Genomic DNA, 18733 nt, shown 5'->3' with positions numbered 1-18733 from the left:
TGTGATTATCATTTTGTGTGGTTCTTTTTGAAATTTGAATGATTAAAACAACCACCATGAAAACAATAATTATTTCTTCCTCTGCCACGGTCACAACCTCGACCGCGACCACGATCTCAACCACGATTATTATTAAAATTCACAGTATTCACTTCAAGAAATGGTGTCGTTTCGGTTGGTCAAGATTCATTATTTTTCATCAATAACTCGTTATTTTGTTTAGCCACGAGAAGACATAAAATTAATTCAGAATATTGTTTAAAACCTTTCTCTTGATATTGTTGTTGTAGGAGCATATTCAAGAGATGAAATGTAAAAAAAAAAAAAATCTTCTCTAACATATCAACATCAATAATTTTCTCTTTGCATAATATCAATTTCGAATTGATTTTAAACAATTCAAAGTTGTAATCACTTACTGATTTGAAATCTTGTAGCCTAAAGTGTATTCACTCATAACGAGCTTTAGGAAGAATAACTGTTTTTTTATGATCATATCTCTCCTTTAAATTTTTCTATAAGATACGGGGATCTTTTATTGTAAGATACTCAATTTTCAATCCTTTGTGGAGATGATAACGAAGGAAAATCATAGCTTTTGCTTAGTCCTAACTGGATGTCATATTTTCTTCTTTAATAATCTTCTCAAGATTCATAGCATCTAGGTGGATGTCGGCATCAAGTATCTATGACAAATAATTATTGCCGTTAATATCAAGAGCGGAAAATTCTAATTTTGTGAGATTTATCATGATAACACAATCATAAAATATTATACTTATGTTAGAAATTTAATAGATTTGAATATGCAAAATAACATTGAATTCATTAATTATAACGAATAGAGAAAAACCGACATACCTTTAGGACCTACCTTTAGTGGAAAAAATGACAAGAGTTCGTGCTGATAACGTGTTGTGAATTTGAGGAGCATAACATAAAATAACTAAAATTATAAAATTAGATAATACGAAAATCAGTAAAATTCTCACCAATGTATGTGTGATTTTAAGATCCACCAAATGCCAATAGGTAAAGTGACAAGTAGGATGTAGACTGGACACCAAACATCAATAATTACAAGACACATGGATATGAAGTGTGACCAATAACTTTTGAGACACTAAACAATAGACATCTATTTATTATTATAATATTCATAATGGATGAGAGTTTAACATTAAGCAGTTACCCACCCCGGTTAGCAAAAATGAGCTGTATAAAAAAAAATGATGGCCCACATGCCGCGAAAAATGAAAGCTTCTGACGAGACCGCGAACCCACGAGCGGCGGACGAACGGACGTGACTGCTGAAGGCGACCCAGCGGCGATCGTGATCAGACTTGACGGCGGCGACCTCGAACGGACGTGCAACTACCGTTAGATCACAAAGCTTTCGACGAACACCAGCGAATCCCCCCAAGCTTCTGACGAACACCACGGTGACGATTGTGGGCCACGAGAGGTATGGTAGTTTCTTTCGTTAAAGAAACTTAAGTGTGTGCAAAAAAATTGAGGTCCTCGGATGCGAGGATTCGAGGATGATTTTCTTGGACCTCGTACACGAGGTTTGGGTGTTGGTACTGGTTTGAATCAACCAGACAAATGTGAGGTATGGTGTCTTTTGGATTACTGTTCTGTACCATGTTGGTATACGAGAGAAGAGTAATCTATTGAGTCGTAATTTTCAGTATATTACTACTCCAGATTCATCCTAGGCTTTCTTTATTAGTAAGGATATGGTTAGTTTCTCTCAGTATAATTTTGTGAGGGAAATAAACTTGGCTATTTTGAAATTTCTGGGAATGGAGTCTGAGAATACTTTTTAGGTTAACTTCAACGATCACCTCAACTTTCTTGTTTAGTATTAGGGAGGTACTTATGGAATGTTGCTGCACCCAAATGGGGGAGTGAATGATGGCTTACCTCTGACTACTTTGATCTGTTTATTAACTCCAGTCCCCCATTGTGCGTTGCTGCACCTGCACTGCTTTGTAGTTGGAATCTCAGAGTTTGTTTTATTTCTAACATTTCATTCAACATCATAGAGGGTAGCAGTATTTTTTCCTTTGAATCAGTAGAGACATTTTTCTTGCTACTTGGATTTTCTTTCTAATACTGCTGGCTATCCAGGTTGTAAAGTCAACAGGACAATAGGACCCAATGGATACTGATGCTGTATCGGAAGCAAGCACATCAGTTATTTGTGATAACACTAGTGGTCTGGGGGCAGATGAAAATGACAGTATTTCACGGGCTAGTGGAGATTTAGCAAATGGCAGTGAAGTAATAACCAGGTTGGAATTGGATTTAGCACGTGCATCAGAAAAGTTAGTTAACTTAAATGTTCTCATGATGCGTATTGCTACACGGGAGAGCGAGTTTGAAGCTTTTGTTTTAGAGAATGATCATATGTTTGATGATTCTGTTGAAAAAGCATCGGAAATTGATCTCCTAGCTGGATTTTTAGATTCAGAGGTGGACGGGGTGGATGGTTTCTTGGCTAGAATTCAAAATGATATTTTTCATGCTCATGAATTGATACCTTTCTGCAAATTCTCAAAAGAAACTTGCATGTATCTGCAAGAAAAGTTGCAAGATTCTAAAGAATCCTTAAAACAATCACATGAACTGATTTCTGAGATTAGAATGCAGTCGGCAAAGTTACAGAAGAACCTGCGTTGTTATTATAATGGTAAGTAAAAAACCTGATCGACGATTTTATCACAACTAGACCATCATGATGCCTTCTACATCTGCTAGAATTATCTTTTGAGGGCATTCTATGTGCTTATCTAAATCTATGCAAGTAATGATTATAATGATTGTACCTTTTAACGTATGGATATCGACAGGAAATGGTGATAGGGGCACAGACTTGCAAGATACTAATCAATTGTTGGAGAGGAATTCTGTAATAGACATGCGAACAGCTGAACATCAGATACACATTCTGAGGATGCTGGAGAAATCTTTGGCAAGAGAGATGGATCTTGAAAAGAAGCTGACTGAAACAAGTCAAATGGATGATGAACTGAAACTGAGGCTGCATTCTTCACAACAAGATGTTTATTCTTTGGAGGAAGAATTAGAAGATGTTTGTGGGAGGTGTTTTGAGGCAGAAAATGCATCAGAGGTCCTCATAGGAATTTCAAAAGAATTACTTGGTCGACTTCAACTTTTACAATTCCATGTAAATGGTTCAATGCAGAGAGAGGCTGAGTTGAAATTAAAATTTGAAGGCTCCATGGAACAACTGAAAGCTAAAGATTGTGAATTGCTTAATTTCAAGAACAACAATGCTGAGCTGAAGACCACTTTACATTTGCAAATTGATGGCTTGAAATCCAAATTGAGGGAAACTGAAGAAAAACTGATTGTTACCAAGTTTGAGACTGTGACTTTGAAGGAGAAGGTGAGTTCTCTTGAGAAACAGCTTAAGGAATCCGAGGAAAAAAATGAAGCCCTTAGAAGACAGTTAAGGGAATCAGACATGCAACTTCAGCAGGCTGTGGCTTCTGCTGAAGCTAGTCAGGAGAAGCAAAACATGCTATATGTTACAATCAACGACATGGAAAATTTAATCAGGGATCTGAAGTTGAAGGTTGCGAAAGCAGACGGTAGAGCTGATCGTGCAGAGGAGAACTGCATCCTATTATCTGAATCTTATGCGGAACTTAATGAGGAATTGAGGCTTGTCCGTGGAAAACTTGGCTGTTTGGAGACATCCTTACAACAGGCAGAGTATAGAAAGAAGGCTTCAGCAAATGACATTGATGTCCGCACTAAAGTTATAACCAATTTGGTTATGCAATTGGCTATTGAGAGAGATCGTCTTCATAAGCAGGTATTTTTTAATCCTGAAGAAACCAAATAAACTATGTCTAGAACTTGATTTTATTACTTTTTTCAAAAAAATTGTGGGGTATGTAGTTTTGTAATACAAAAATTTATAATCGATAAGAATGTCATTACACCTTTTATTGCTTTTCTTCTGAGAAAAAAAAAAGAAGTAACAGGTGATGAGAAGTTTCTGTGAATGCCAACTTTTGGTCTATACAAACTAGATGGGAAAATTCTTGAAAAACTAGTTTAAGGAAATGAAATCACATAAAAGAAAGTTTTCTTAATCTGCTTGACCTTCCATATTTAGTTTTGTTAGCTGGTCTAGTACTATTGCAGTAAATTTTAATCCCTCGAAGACTACTAAGTTAAGATCAAAGAACCTGGTTTCATTGCCCCTGCAGCAAAAAGTGTTGGAGCTTCCTTCTCAATTGCTCTCAATTCTCATGGGTGCTGATTACATGTGTTAGTGAGGGTAATATAATACAACTGTTATGTGACCTATAAAAACTTTCATTAAAGGTAAAAAGTTCCTTTATTCTTTTATTGAGAAAACCTCTCTCCCAATGAGAGTCAGCATCATAGAGGGTAATACCTTATTGGGACTGCTGAATGTAAACCTGTTAGATGTCCAATTACGAATACTTATGTTAAGAAAGTGAAAAAACTTATTATGGTTAAGACATATGTAAGAAAGAATAATAAGAGGAATAGGGTAATGCAGTTGGTTTGAGTTCGGTACCTTATTAGGGAGCGGGTGGCATGGTATGAGGATATTGATTATTTTGGAAAAAAAAAGGTGTAGTGTGTGTAGAGATTCTCATCCCTTTCAAATTAGCTTGACTTTCAGGAACAATATTTATTTGTTACTCATTGGTTCCCTTTTAAATTCCAAAGTGAAATTGGTTTAAACTATTGCAGTAAAAGCTATATTATTGGAATTATGGCTGGAATGAAATCTAAGAAACTTCCATGACAAGAAACTTCCTTGGATTGATCATTTTGAATTAGCTTGCTTCAAGGCTTCATCTTGGTGTTTTTTTATCAAAGCCATTTGTGGGATTTTCACTACAAGATATTTGCTTCAACTATGGGGAGCCTTTATAATTTCTCTATAGAGTTTAATGTTTATGTTTCTTTTTATTCCTTTTATTCACTCCCTTTGTGGAGTTTATATCCTTTGAGTATTAGTCTCTTTTCATTACATCTATGAAAAGTTTCTTTCTGGTTAAAAAAAATAAAAATAAATAAAGAGGTAAACTAGGTTTGTTGTTTTGTGTATTTGGATCAAGGGGAGCAATATAATTTTTGTTGAGGTTAAGAGATCCAATGAGAAGGTGTGGAATTGATCTGTTCTTTTGGATTGGAATCTGTAAGGTATTTTCTTACAATATGTAATATCGATAAACGATCAAATGGTCTCATGCAATACTAACCTCCAGCCTATTCGAGAGGGTTGGATACTCTCCCTTTCCTCTGAGAATTTTTCTGCAGACAAAAAGCTTAAAACGTACTACTACTCTCTCTTACTATTATATATTGAAACCACACTCACTCCCATACAAACATTCAGTGGTCCCATCGTTATCTACTAACTTTCATGTTGAATTCCCTTCTTGATCCTCTGTGAGTACGTAATCAGTATTTGGGGCCTACCAGAATCCTTTTCTACAGTTAAGTTAGTATTTGGGGCCTAACAGAATCCTTTTCTGTAGCTAGGTATAGAATCGTTTTGTTGAGGCTTGCTTTTTGTATGCCTTTGTACATGCTTTCATTCTTCTCATAGAAAGCATGGTTTCTTACCAAGAAAAAAAGTACAGACCTCAGGTTGAAGAAGAAAGCAAGTGCTGTGGGCAAATACAGATGCAGTGAAACAATATTTTTTTAAGAGGGACTGGCTAGAAAGAAATCACGGAATTATTCACTTACAATCTAGAAGCTTGGCCAAATTTCATTTCTCCTGGCATTCTCTACATTGTTTTGTAATGATGCTCTATATGCTGTGGATACAAATTGCAGAGTTTTTGTTTTTGTTTTGTTTTGTGATTTCCTAAACCATGGCTTTTAGAAGTGGACTGTTCTTTTGACTTTATCAAATAGAATTGTTTCTTCAAATAAGATAACTAAGGTTAAAAAGAATGTATGTGGGTGGAACATTAAAATAAGCAATGTGCTAACTTTACATCTTAGTATAAACTGGTATTGTAATATACCACATCTTTTTTTCAGCTTTCTTTATTGGCAATGGAAAACAAAATATTGGCAGCAAAGTTACAGCAAGCAAATCAGGATTCTGTCGTTAATGATCAAAGTAACACTGTTGAAACTAAAGAAATTGCATCCAAGCAAGATTTTAGTACTGCTACGGCTACTAGCTGTCCAAGTGAAATCGAGGTAGATGAGACAAAGTTGTCTGCTGCCGGCTCTAAGGTAATACTCAAATGATTTATTATTAATTTTTCTGGACTTATTGGATATGGAGACCATCTGTTCATTTATGTCTGTCATAATAAACTTCAAACTTTTTCCCACTAAGCAATAATGCTTTTATATATAATTTTATAGAACACTTCATTAGGATATGAAAAGTTACAGCCAGGAAGGCCCGCAATAAGAGTTTCATGAAAAAAGAAATCATTGAACTCCATTTTGTCATTTTTGTTGCCAATGCTCATGCTTTAGGCTTTTTCCAAATGTAATTTGATGACTGAGAACCTTTCTTATTTTTATTCTTCATTCGTTCACTACCTCCAGGTTTGCACTCATGATTAATAATAATCTGCCTTTCTTTAGCAAAGGCAAACTGATCATTCAAAATAGCATAAGGGAGCCTTAAAGACAAGAACATAGCTCTTACACTAGCAGTAGAATTATTGTTAAAAAGTTAGTCAGTAGTAGGACGAGTAGGAGAATTCTGTCCTCCTTCAGTAGTTCCTCCTCGGTCTTTTTGCCTAGTGAAAACAATTTATCTTTTCCTAGAGAGAGAAATAATTTCATTGATAGATGAAATAGAGGAGTTATAACCCCAAACACCTAGAGTTACAAAAAGGCTCTCTAATTGGAGATTAGATAAGAAAAGCTATAAAGAGAAAAATGTTGCTTATTCTTGCACTAGAAAAGAACAGTAGAGTAAAATTTCCATAAAAGTGATCAAAAGAGTAGGAAAGCTCCTTGAGAAGATGACCATTCCTAGCACTCCAAAGGGTCTGGAAAAAAGCGCAACTGGGTGCAAGCCAAAGAACCTTTTTAGTACCACGAAAAGTCGTGTTGGGGAAAAGAAAAAGACCAACCAAAAGCCTTCAAAATACTTATCCAGAATCAATAGGCAAACGAACAATGAAATCGAACACCTCATCCTCCACTGTAATTTCATTTATAGATTCACGCATAATAAGGAGTTAAAGAGATATAAGGTATTCATTGATGTAACTGATCAACTGTATTGTTAGCCCCAAGACTAAGCTTTCAAAGAAATATCTTGATTGTCTTGGGATAAACATCCTTCTATATCAGAATATAAAGGTCACCTAGATGAGGACCAACAATACTCACCAAATCTTCCATAAGAGATTTCATAGTGCAAAGAAGGATCAAGAGGCCAAATCCAACTGTCAGGAGAAGTTTGCAATCTAATAGTGGGTGTTATCTTTTCCTGTTGGGTCAAGAGCTTGGTTAGGAGGATTAAAGCTAGTGGGATCATCGTGGAACAGAAAAGTCTTTGGGATATTTGAGATAAAAAGCAAAAGATTCTCCACCAAATTGCTCAAATTGAATGGGGTATTTCTTTGCAACAAAATGATGAGCGAACTACGTTTAAAGCTTCTTTGTTTGAAACGATTATCAGTGAGCAATGTATGTTAAGCTAGAGGGAAATTGAAAGCTACAAGAGGCCTTAGACAAGATGACCCGTTATCTCCTTCCCTTTTTATCATCATTGTTGAAATTAGGGTTTTTTACTCTAGGGGCATTTCTGTCTTTATACTTGTACCCTAGGGTTTCCCTTTTTTCTATTTAAACTGGCAGTCTCTGTGTATTCTGTGTATCAGTCATATAATAAAATTCCTTCTTCCCGTGGTTTTTTCTCCCAGATTAGGCTATTTTCTTTCTCTACTCCGTTTTTCATCATGGCATCAGAGCATGGAGACGAAACCTGGCCACCGTTGAGGAAAACCCAATAGGAGAATCCCAAACCACTAACCCAGATATAACTAGTGTTATCCAAAAAACCATTGATACATATTTTCAGTCTGTTCTTCCCCATCTTGAGTGTGACGATCACCCAACCCATTCCGACCAGCCGATCCGAGCCGACCAGCCAGCAGACCAGCCGCCGTAGCCCATCGACCTGCCAACCGGTTCGTTCGAAGCAGGGACGACCAGCCGACGCGGCCTGCAGTTCGGCGATCAGACCCAGCTGCCTGTCGCGATCGACGCTACCCAGTCGCAACCCTGCCACAGCCCATCGCGCCAGTCGCGGTCGATCTTCCCCCCTCAGTTGAACCCTAAAACCGATGGGAAATTTTTGGGTTTCTCTCAGCCACCGCCGAACAGGGAAGCCACAATCGAAGGAGCAAGCTACAGTGGGTTTTACCAGCCGATTCAGCCGAAAATAAATCAGGTCAGTGGCTGTCGGGATCCTATTTTTCAGCCGAATGTGAGCAACAGGTTGGGGCAGTTTTCGCCGGTCATGGGTGAGTTTGGAGGGGGAGATTCTTATCATACCACTAGGACCAAGGGAGTATAATCCAAGATCAATTTACTCAGTTGCAGCTGCAGATTAAACAACAGAACGAGATGTTCCAGTAGTAGATAGCTTCTATTGGGGAAGCCCTAGATCGACATCCAATGTCCAACCAGATCTTAACCAATATCCTGAAAATTCGGTAACTTCGTTCCTCACTTACTCCTCAAATTTATGTTATGGAGCTATAGGCAACTCTTCTAGCTTTATTATAGGAGAAAAGTTGAATGGCGATAATAATTTCTCTTGGTCCCAATCCATTAAAATGGCCCTTGAGAGTCGTCACAAATTTGGGTATCTGACAGGTGAAATACCAAAACTAAGGATAGGTGATCCCCAAGAGCGAATTTGGAAAGGAGAGGATTCTTTGTTGAGATCGATTCTGATTGAAAGTATGGAACCTCAGGTTGGAAAATCCTTATTATATGCAGCCACAGCTCGTGATATTTGGGAGGCAGCCCAAAAACTCTACTCCAGGAGAAGAATGCCTCTCGTTTATATACCCTACGTAAGCAGGTCCATGAATGTAAACAGGGGACAATGGACGTTACAACTTACTTTAATAAACTGTCTCTCTTGTGGCAAGAGATGGATTTGTGCCGCGAAATGATTTGGAACTGTCCTTGTGGAGGAGTTTTACATTATCAGTCTGAGGAAATTGACCGCGTGTATGACTTTCTTGCTGGACTCAACTTTAAATTTGATGTTGTGTGAAGTCGTATATTGGGGACCAGGCCTATACCATCCCTAATGGAAGTCTGTTCTGAAGTTCGCCTGGAGGAAGATAGGTCGAGGGCCATGAACAGTACACTTATGACACCAACAGATTCTACTGCTTTCAAAACATCAGGCCCTGTCCATGATAAACAGAATAGTAAGCCGCCCCAGTGTGTGAACATTGCAAGGAACCCTGGCACACGAAAGATCAGTGCTGGAAGCTTCACAGCCGACTGCCAAATGGTAAGAAACGACAGTCAAGCCGGACACTTGTAGGTGAATCAGTAACTGGAGATACATAGCCTCAGAATCAGGAAACCACTCAGCACACTTCTACTACAGTTGGAGTAAGTGCAATTGTCCAATCAGGTACTTTTCACTCCTTTGGCCTTGTGAGTATAACTGGTAATAAACCATGGATATTAGACTCAGGAGCCACAGACCACTTAACTGGTTCCTCCGATCAATTTCTATCTTATCAACCTGGTGCTGGCAATGAAAGGATCAGGATTGCCGATGGGTCCTTTGCTCTCATTCCTGGAAAAGGACGGGTGTTGCCCTTTGCGGGCTTAATCCTCCAAGATGTGTTGCATGTGCCAAAAGTTTCTTACAATCTTTTATCTATTAATAAAATTACGAGGGATTTGAAATGCTGTGTTATCTTCTCACTTGATGCTATTGTTTTTCAGGATCTGAACTCGGGGATGACGATTGGCACTGCCCGACATGACAGGGGACTCTATTTCCTCACCGAAGAAGCCTCCTTTAGGATATGTGATAGGGCTAGTATGTTTTCATCTCATTTTTCTATTTCTGAAGCTGACTATATGTTATGGCACTATCACCTGGGCCATCCTATTTTTCAGTATATGAATTATTTGTTTCCTCATCTTTTTCATAATGTTAATATTTCTAAGTTAAAATGCGGTGTGTGTGTCCAAGCCAAACAACCTCGTGTTTCTTTCACGTCTCAGCCTTATAAGCCCTCTAAACCATTCACTCTGTTCCATAGCGATGTCTAGGGTTCATCACCTGTTACTACCATAACTGGGAAGCGGTGGTTTGTAACCTTCATTAACGATCATACTAGGCTAACCTGGGTTTTTCTTCTGATAGACAAATCCGAAGTTACATCGATCTTCCAACAATTCTACAATTCTATAGAAACCCAGTTCAATGCCAAAATCGCTATTCTCTAGAGTGATAATGGTCGGGAATATCTTAATAATTCCTTAAGAAAATTCCTAATCTCAAAAGGAATAGTCCATCAGAGTTCCTGTGCGTACACCCCTCAACAAAATGGAGTGGCCGAACGGAAAAACCGTCACCTAGTCGAAGTTGCTCGATCTCTTATGTTTCAACTTCTCTTCCTTCTTATTTATGGGGTGATGCTATCTTGACAGCAGCTCATCTAATAAATCGCATGCCATCCCGGGTTTTAAAGTTCCAAACCCCCTTAGATTTCTTCAAAGAGTCCTACCCAAATACCCGACTTCTTTCTGATGTACCCCTTCGTGTCTTTGGCTGTGTGGTGTTTGTCCATACTCATGGCCCTAACCATATCAAGTTTACCCCTCGGGCTCAGAAATGTGTCTTTGTGGGGTACCCACTACATCAGCGTGGGTACAAGTGTTATCATCACTTTTCCAGAAAATATTTTGTCTCTATGGATGTGACATTCTTTGAAGATCATCCATTCTTCCCCAATAGTTTTCTTTAGGGGGAGAATACTAGTGAAGAAACCAATTGGGGTTCGAGTCTATCTGCCTTGCCTGAACCCATCCTTGATATCAGTACCAATGAACCTATTCTTCCGACCAAACAAGTCCCTTGGATCACATACTACAGGAGGAATCTCAGGAAGGAAATAGCGTGGCCTGATATTTCTTCGGCTCCAGTCCATGAGTCAGAACGGAGATCAGTTCTAGGTACTAATAGTCCTATCCCTGATCATGATAATAAATGTGATAAAACTGATGCTTGTGTTGAAAATGTTGAGAGCAAAAGCAGGAAAGATAATGATAGCAAAGATGTAATTGAGGTCGAGGAATGTGTCGAGACAGATGATTGTGAGACACTTGAGAACGTTGTTGAACCTGGAAGAGAAACATCTCCTACTGAAAACACCATTGAGAGTGGGAAAATGGCAGAACAGGAGGGTGAGTGCAGTATGAAGTCAGAAGGAAGTAAAAACAGAGATGCATCCCTTGACCTTCTGATTGTCCTAAGGAAAGGTACCAGATCTTGTACAAAATATCCGCTGCAAAGTTACTTGTCCTATAGCAACCTGTCTCCTGAGTTCAAGGCCCTCATTACAAATCTAGACACAGTGGTGATACCAATAGTATACACACAACATTGGAAAGCCCTGAATGGAAAGCCGCTGTCATGGAGGAAATGGGGGCTCTCGAGAAAAATCATACGTGGACCAAGTCACTCTTCCAAGTGGTCATAAACAATCAAATGTAAATGGGTGTTCACAATAAGTATAGGCCCGATGGAACAGTTGATAGATACAAGGCCAGATTAGTTGCCAGGGGCTTTACTCAGACTTTCGAGGTTGATTATTCTGAGACTTTGTTGCCCGTCGCAAAGCTAAATACAGTTCGAGTCCTGCTGTCTGTTGCAGTTAATAAGGATTGGCCCCTTCACCAGCTTGATGTGAAGAATGCCTTTCTCAACGGAGAGTTGGAGGAAGAAGTCTACATGAGTCCTTCCCAGGATTCGAGAAACAGTTTAATCACCAAGTTTGCAGGTTAAGGAAGTCCTTATATGGGTTAAAACAGTCTCCAAGGGCCTGGTTTGGCAGGTTTACTACATTTGTAAAGTCACTAGGGTATAGACAGGGTCACTCTGATTATACTCTCTTCACTAAAAAGTCAATATCCGTGAAGATTGCAGTTTTGATTGTTTATGTTGATGACATCGTCATTTCAGGTGATGATACCTCAGAGATTGACCAATTGAAGGCAAAGATGGCTGGAGAATTCGAAATCAAGGACCTTGGAAAACTAAGGTACTTCCTTGGAATGGAAGTAGCTCGATCGAAAGAAGGAATTTCAGTTTCCCAACGGAAATATACTCTGGACTTGCTTAAGGAAACAGGTATGACAGGTTGCAAACCAGTTGACACTCCTATAGAAGCGAATGCAAGGTTAAGTGATATGAGTGAAGGTGTTCCAGTTAGCAAAGAGAGATATCAGCGACTTGTTGGGAAATTAATATCTCTCTCTCATACTAGGCCCGACATCTCATATGCAGTGAGTATGGTAAGTCAGTTTATGTAGTCTCCATACGAAGAACATATGATGGCAGTGGAGCGCATTTTGAGATATCTGAAAACTTCTCCAGGGAAAGGCTTGATGTTTAGGAAAACTAAGAGGCGATGCATCGAAGCTTACACCGATGCAGATTGGGCAGGATCTGTAGTAGACAGAAAGTCGACATCAGGGTATTGTACCTTTGTGTGGGGTAACCTTGATACATGGAGAAGCAAAAAGCAAGGTGTTGTTGCCAGAAGTAGTGTTGAGGCTGAGTACAGGGCCATGAGTCTAGGAATCTGTAAAGAAATTTGGCTTGAAAAAGTTTTAAGAGACCTTGATTAAGATCATACCGGTCCAATGAAACTCTATTGTGATAACAAAGCTGCAATAAACATAGCAAATAACCTAGTTCAACATGATAGAACAAAGCAGGTGGAGATTGATCCATTTCATCAAGGAAAGTCTTGATAGTGACAACATTTGTGTTCTTTATATTCCTTCCAACCAACATATTGCAGATGTCCTAACAAAGGGACTGTCCAGACAGTTGTTTGACGCATGTGTGAGCAAGTTGGGTCTTATTGACATCTACGCCCCAATTTAAGGGGGAGTGTTGAAATTAGGGTTTTTTACTCTAGGTGCATTTTTGTCTTTATACTTGTACCCTAGGGTTTCCCTTCTTTCTATTTAAACTGGCAGTCTCTGTGTATTCTGTGTATCAGTCATATAATAAAATTCCTTCTTCCCGTGGTTTTTTCTCCCTGATTAGGGTTTTCCATGTAAATCTTGCATGTGCTATTTTCTTTCTCTACTCTGTTTTTCATCAATCATCATGGATTGTTTTAGTAGAATTCTCTCTTTGGCACGACAGACAAGGGTTTCATTTGCAGATACAAAGTGCCTCATTTATCCATCAACGTTAATCATCTTCTTTTTGCTGACGATACCCTCCTTTTCTCCACCAACAAGGAGGAGAAAAACGAAAACTTTATCAACTTGATTAGCCTTTTCGAAGCTGTGTCTGGTCTAAACATTAATAGATAAAAACCAGAATTTTGGGTGTCAATGGGATGATACTTGGGTGGAGAATATTGCTATGATTTGATTGTAAGGTGGGAAGTCGGCCGACTACTTACTTGGGACTTCCTCTATATGGCAAGCCTTCCTCATTGACATTTTGGCAATCTGTTATGGACAAGATTGACCAAAGATTACACTCTTGGCAGCACAATCACCTCTCTATAGGCGGTAGGCTAACGCTTTTGAAAGCCACTCTAACCAGTCAGCCTATCTATTTTCTATCTCTCTTTAAAGTGTCAACTAAAGTGGTTGAAGGCATTGAAAAATTTTTTAGAAGGTTTTTGTGAGCTGGTTACAGGGGCAACAAATTCTCTCTCCTGATGAAATGGGATAATCTTAAGAAACCTTTGGAAGAAGCTGGTGGCTTGGAAATCATTGATATTAAACAGCAAAACAGGGCCCTTCTTGCAAATTGGATTTGGCGTTTCTATTCTCAAAAAGATGCTCTCTGGAGGATTTTGATTAAAGCTAAATTATCCTGCCATTATGACTTAATGGCTTGTGATTTGTGCCAATCCTCCTTGAGAAGCCCTTGAAATCACATTATTAAATAGAATGATCTCATCTATGGTAATATTCATTGCATCATTGGCAACAGTGAGGCTACTGGCTTTTGGCATGACTGGTGATGGCACCCTTAGCAGGAATATCCCAACTTTATCATCTTGTAAGAGATATAAAGAGGCATATGTGACTGAGGTATGGGATTCTGAACTTTACTCATGGAACATTAATTTCATAATCTTTTTTTACAGAGGATGAGATTATAGAGTGGGCTGATTCCACTCATTGCACCCCCAACATTGATCTTTCGGGAAGTAGTGATTCATGGTCATGGAAGCTCGACAAAATTGATTTCTCCACCAAATTCTTATACTGCATGGATTATCTATGGATAAAGAATTGTACAAGAAGGTTTGGAGGTGCCCTGGTCCAAACCGTGTTAATTTCCTATTGTGGAAAATTGTTAATTCATGCCTTAGTACTATGGACTGTCTTCAAATTTCTCCTTCCTAGTGCAGCCTTTGTCAATCCAACAATGAATCCATCTTGCACTTTTTCTTCGATTGTCCTTTCAAAACTTCTAAAGAGAAATTATGGAAGTACATTATCTCCGTGGTTTTGTGGAAGATATGGGGCGAAAGAAATGCTTGTATCTTCCAAGAGAAGTACATGACTACAAAAGACATTTTAGACTCCGCCGACGCTTTTTTTTTGGGTGTATAGATGTATCGGCTTTTAAATGCCATAGTAGACGTTCCTTATTAAAAAAATGAAAACACCTTTTGTATACCATATGATTGGTTCCGTTATACTTTTGGATACCTTCGGATATTTCATTTACCAATGGAATTGTCTCTTATCCCAAAAAAAGGTCACTAAAGGAAGGGGACGAGAACAATATCTTCTTTCATAGGTGGTTCAAAGGAATTCAAAGTATAGGCAACCTGAATCCCCGGGCCTAGATCTTAAGGGAGGTTTATAAAAAGTCTGAGCAAAAAAAAAAAAAAAAAAAAAAAGAAGAAGATTTATTAGAGGTGTTCTAGGAGTTTTTTTGAAAATGACATTGTCAACAAACACATCAATGGGACTTGTGAGCCTATTTTCAAAGAAGAAAAAAGTAAATAAGATTTTTGATTTTCGTGCAATTAGCTTGATCTATTCTCTGTACAAAGTGATAGTGAAGGGTCTTGTAGAAAGATTAAAGGTGGTTAGCGACCTTTGTTAGGGTGACAAATTATGGATGCAATCCTTGTTGCTTCGGAATCATTGGGGAATTAGAAGGTGAATAACAATAAAGGGTTCCTTTTAAAGTTAGACCTTAAGAAGGCATATGACAAGGTTGATTGGGGCTTTCTTGATGCTGTCTTCGAGCTAGAAGGCATTGGGAGAATGTGGAGGATTTGGATTAGAGGGTTTTTGAAGAAGACCACAAACTTTTCTTTCACAATTAATGATCGATCGAGAGGGAAGATTATTGCAATAGGAGGCTTGCAGCACAGCAAAGATCTACCTTATCTCCTTTCCTCTTTACCATTATAGAACTTGTGCTTAGTAGTTCGGTCCAGCTTGGTCTTGAGATAAGAATTCTAAAGGGCTTTATTGCTGGGAGGAACAAGGTTGAAGTCTTCCTGCTTTTGTAAGTTGATGACACTACCATTTTCTGCTGTGATGTGTTGTTGATGCTTAGAAATTAGTTGGATACCCTGAATCTAATTTTAGCGGGATTGGGGCTTTCTTTAAATCTTCTGAAAACTTCGCTGATTGGAATTAATGTGAGCAAGGAGGGTTCGTTGACATCTGGGTTGACATCTTTCATTGTCTCTCCCTATAAACCACCTTGGTTTCCCATTGGATGGAAATCATTGTAAAAGCTCATTTTGGGAGCTCTGATTGATAAGCTGGAAGAGTTATCGTTGCTCAATTCATTCTCAACAGTTTGCCCATTTATTATTTTTCTCTTCTAAAGGTCCCCAAGAATGTTATTAAGTCTATGAGGAAGATTATTAGAGATTTTGTATGGAATGGTGGTACTAGACGGGTAGCAACTTGGTTGAATGGAAGTGGACAGCTTTGTCAATGTCCTTGGGTGATCTGGGCGTGGGATCTCTCACGCATTAGGATGCCTCTCTATCAACAAAATGGATTGGGAAGTTTTACCCGGGAGAATGGCTTCCTATGGAAAAAGGTCATTGCTAGCATTTATGGAGTCTTTCAGGGTTGGATGACTGGTGACTTCAAGAAGGAAACAGACTGTGCATTGATATTGCAAAGAATTCCCCCCCGAGTGTTTTACGAGATTTAAAGCTGGCTGTGTAAAAGTATTTGCTTATGGGAAGACATTTGGATTGAGCATCCCCCTTTGTAGACCTGCGTCCCAAGTATTTATGTTGTCCCTTGCAGAAAAATGGCCTTGATTGCTGATTGTTGGGATGGTGGTAGCCTTTTTTGAGTATTTTGTGGTCTCACAAGGGCTCTGGTTTGTGGTCTTGTAAATCTGCCTTTTTTAGTCTTGATTTTAAGATAGGAGCACTTAGGACTTCGATAGCTTTTTCTTTTTTTGGAATTAGACAAACATGTTTCCTATGATTCAACTTCGACTTTCATCAACCGGCTTCCCTAGACCACCTTCCTGGCCATGATCTCTTCGTCTCCAACAACATGCTGTCAACAAATCATTTATCGTTCCAGCTTGAAAAGAAATCATCCTCCATTGATCATAGACATGGTATTGATTGGACAAGAATCACTGAAACAACTAAGAATCACCCTAAAATGCCCCATTATTCTTTGGTTGACCAATTACGTCAAAGCTTTACAGCACGCACCATTGAATCAATGTTTCTTTAGAGAAACTCGCCATGAAGACCAAATCATTTGGGTGGAGAAAACAACCAACCGTAAATGCATCCTTGTAGAAATAGCAAAGCTCGATAATAATGAAGGTATTAGTAAGCTACTGGTCCCAGTGGGGGAAGACAAAAAGTGTTGGTGTAGCTTCTTAACTCTTCTCAACAGTTGTCCACCTAACCCATACAAACAACACTCTCCTTTGAGAGCATACCCACCCACTGCCCTCCATCATAAAGAGGCCCCATCTTACAAAGAAGTTTTGGGTAAAGGACAAGTTGCCCCCCTTTTAGAAAGGGTCACTACTACACACCAAATTTGATTCCATTGTCATTGTCTGTAAGAAATTTTCCATGATTGATTAGTATAGAATAACATGAGCTTTACAACAACACATTAGCTACTTTTGTGCTATCAACCCTTTTAGAGAGGGTCACTGCTACACACAAAGACCAAATTTGATTCCATTGTCATTGTCTGTAAGAAAATTTTCCATGATTGATTAGTATAAAATAACATGAGCTTTACAACAACACATTAGCTACTTTTGTGCTGTCAACCATTTTCTTGCTGATAGAGCAATCTTACATTGTGAGAATGAAGAACAAGCAAATACCCTCTATAACTTCAAAGATTGGTACAAGGTGGGTACCTTTTTCTTGAAGTTCAGCCATTGGAACCAAGACTCTGCCTATCAGAATCAAGTTGTTCCATCGTACAGGGGCTGGTTAAAAATCCGAAATCTCCCTCTTAACAAATGAGATGAGATACCCTAAGAACCATTTGACACCTGTGTGGTGGATACTTGGAGACTGCGAAGAAGACACTATCAAGAATGGATCTTATGGAAGCATCTATTAAGATAAAGAACAAACACTTTGGCTTTATTCCCGTGGAGGTATGGTTCCCATCTTCCTTTGTCAATTTACATCCAAATTGATCCATTATTTGGGGCAGAAAATCACATTAGTTTTATGTACGATGTTCATGGCAATATACCGCTGGCAGCCATAGTTGCTGAATAGAATGAAACAAAATAGAGAAGCATCCTCGACCCTTTCCCTGGAGATGCGACCTATGGGCCTACCTGGCCATTGATTGGCTGTGCCCTTGTGATAGTGTTAGATTGCATTTCTGCACCTCCTGCTTCCGTAGAATTGACAATATGCAACCTTATTGGCTTATCCCTCTAGAATCTGACCTAATTATCCCTTCCTCTCCACGATCCTCCACCCGACCCTCTTATCCATCGACCTTATAACCCACTGATCTCTTGGCCCAACAAGACCCACCTGATAGCCCAAACCAACTATACACCCCAAATATACAAACCAATCTTCCTCATCCACAAGCCACCATCTTACCCGACCTAGATAACCCAACCCATCTTTCTCATCCAGAAGCCTAGCCATCACCCCCCAATTTGCCCCCACCTTCTCCTTTGATGCTTCAAGATTTCATTGTGGGACAAGCTGTGGTGTTCCAGGAGGCTAATTCCCCATCTACTCTTGTTGAACATTATGTTATGGACACCGACATTGAAGATAGTGTTGAGGATCCTAGTTTAGACTTAAAGTGTCTTCTACCATGGCTTTTTAAGAATAAACTCTTTATCACGGCTATACCTGCGGCCAAGAAGAAGTCCAAAAATGTCAAAAAGTAGAGACAACTTATTAAGGAACTATTGGGCCTTAGGTCTTCTGTCAACTATGACAAGCCACCCTCTTCTTCTCAAGGC

The 18733-nt window shown here is 39.0% G+C and overlaps 1 protein-coding gene across 4 annotated transcripts in view; it reads left to right on the top strand.

The window, feature by feature from the left end:
- The first annotated feature begins 1200 nt into the window (after nt 1–1200).
- Nucleotides 1201–18733, top strand: part of LOC120081680 (WPP domain-interacting tail-anchored protein 1-like) — a 31571-nt gene continuing 14038 nt past the window's right edge. The window contains exons 1-5 of one of the 4 annotated variants that reach the window (XM_039036776.1): nt 1201–1465; nt 2134–2695; nt 2856–3847; nt 6073–6273; nt 9991–10087. In XM_039036776.1, the coding sequence (XP_038892704.1) occupies nt 2164–2695; nt 2856–3847; nt 6073–6273; nt 9991–10087 (1822 nt within the window). In that variant the 5' untranslated portion in view covers nt 1201–1465; nt 2134–2163. Of the gene's footprint in view, nt 1466–1485; nt 1613–2133; nt 2696–2855; nt 3848–6072; nt 6274–9990; nt 10088–18733 lie in introns of those variants that run through there. The other 3 variants (XM_039036784.1, XM_039036757.1, XM_039036768.1) reach the window with 3 other exon arrangements.

Source organism: Benincasa hispida, chromosome 1 (assembly GCF_009727055.1).
Source record: "Benincasa hispida cultivar B227 chromosome 1, ASM972705v1, whole genome shotgun sequence".
NCBI lineage: Eukaryota > Viridiplantae > Streptophyta > Magnoliopsida > Cucurbitales > Cucurbitaceae > Benincasa > Benincasa hispida.
The sequence above is the reverse complement of the archived record's forward strand: the minus strand, read 5'-3'. Positions and strand labels throughout refer to the sequence as shown.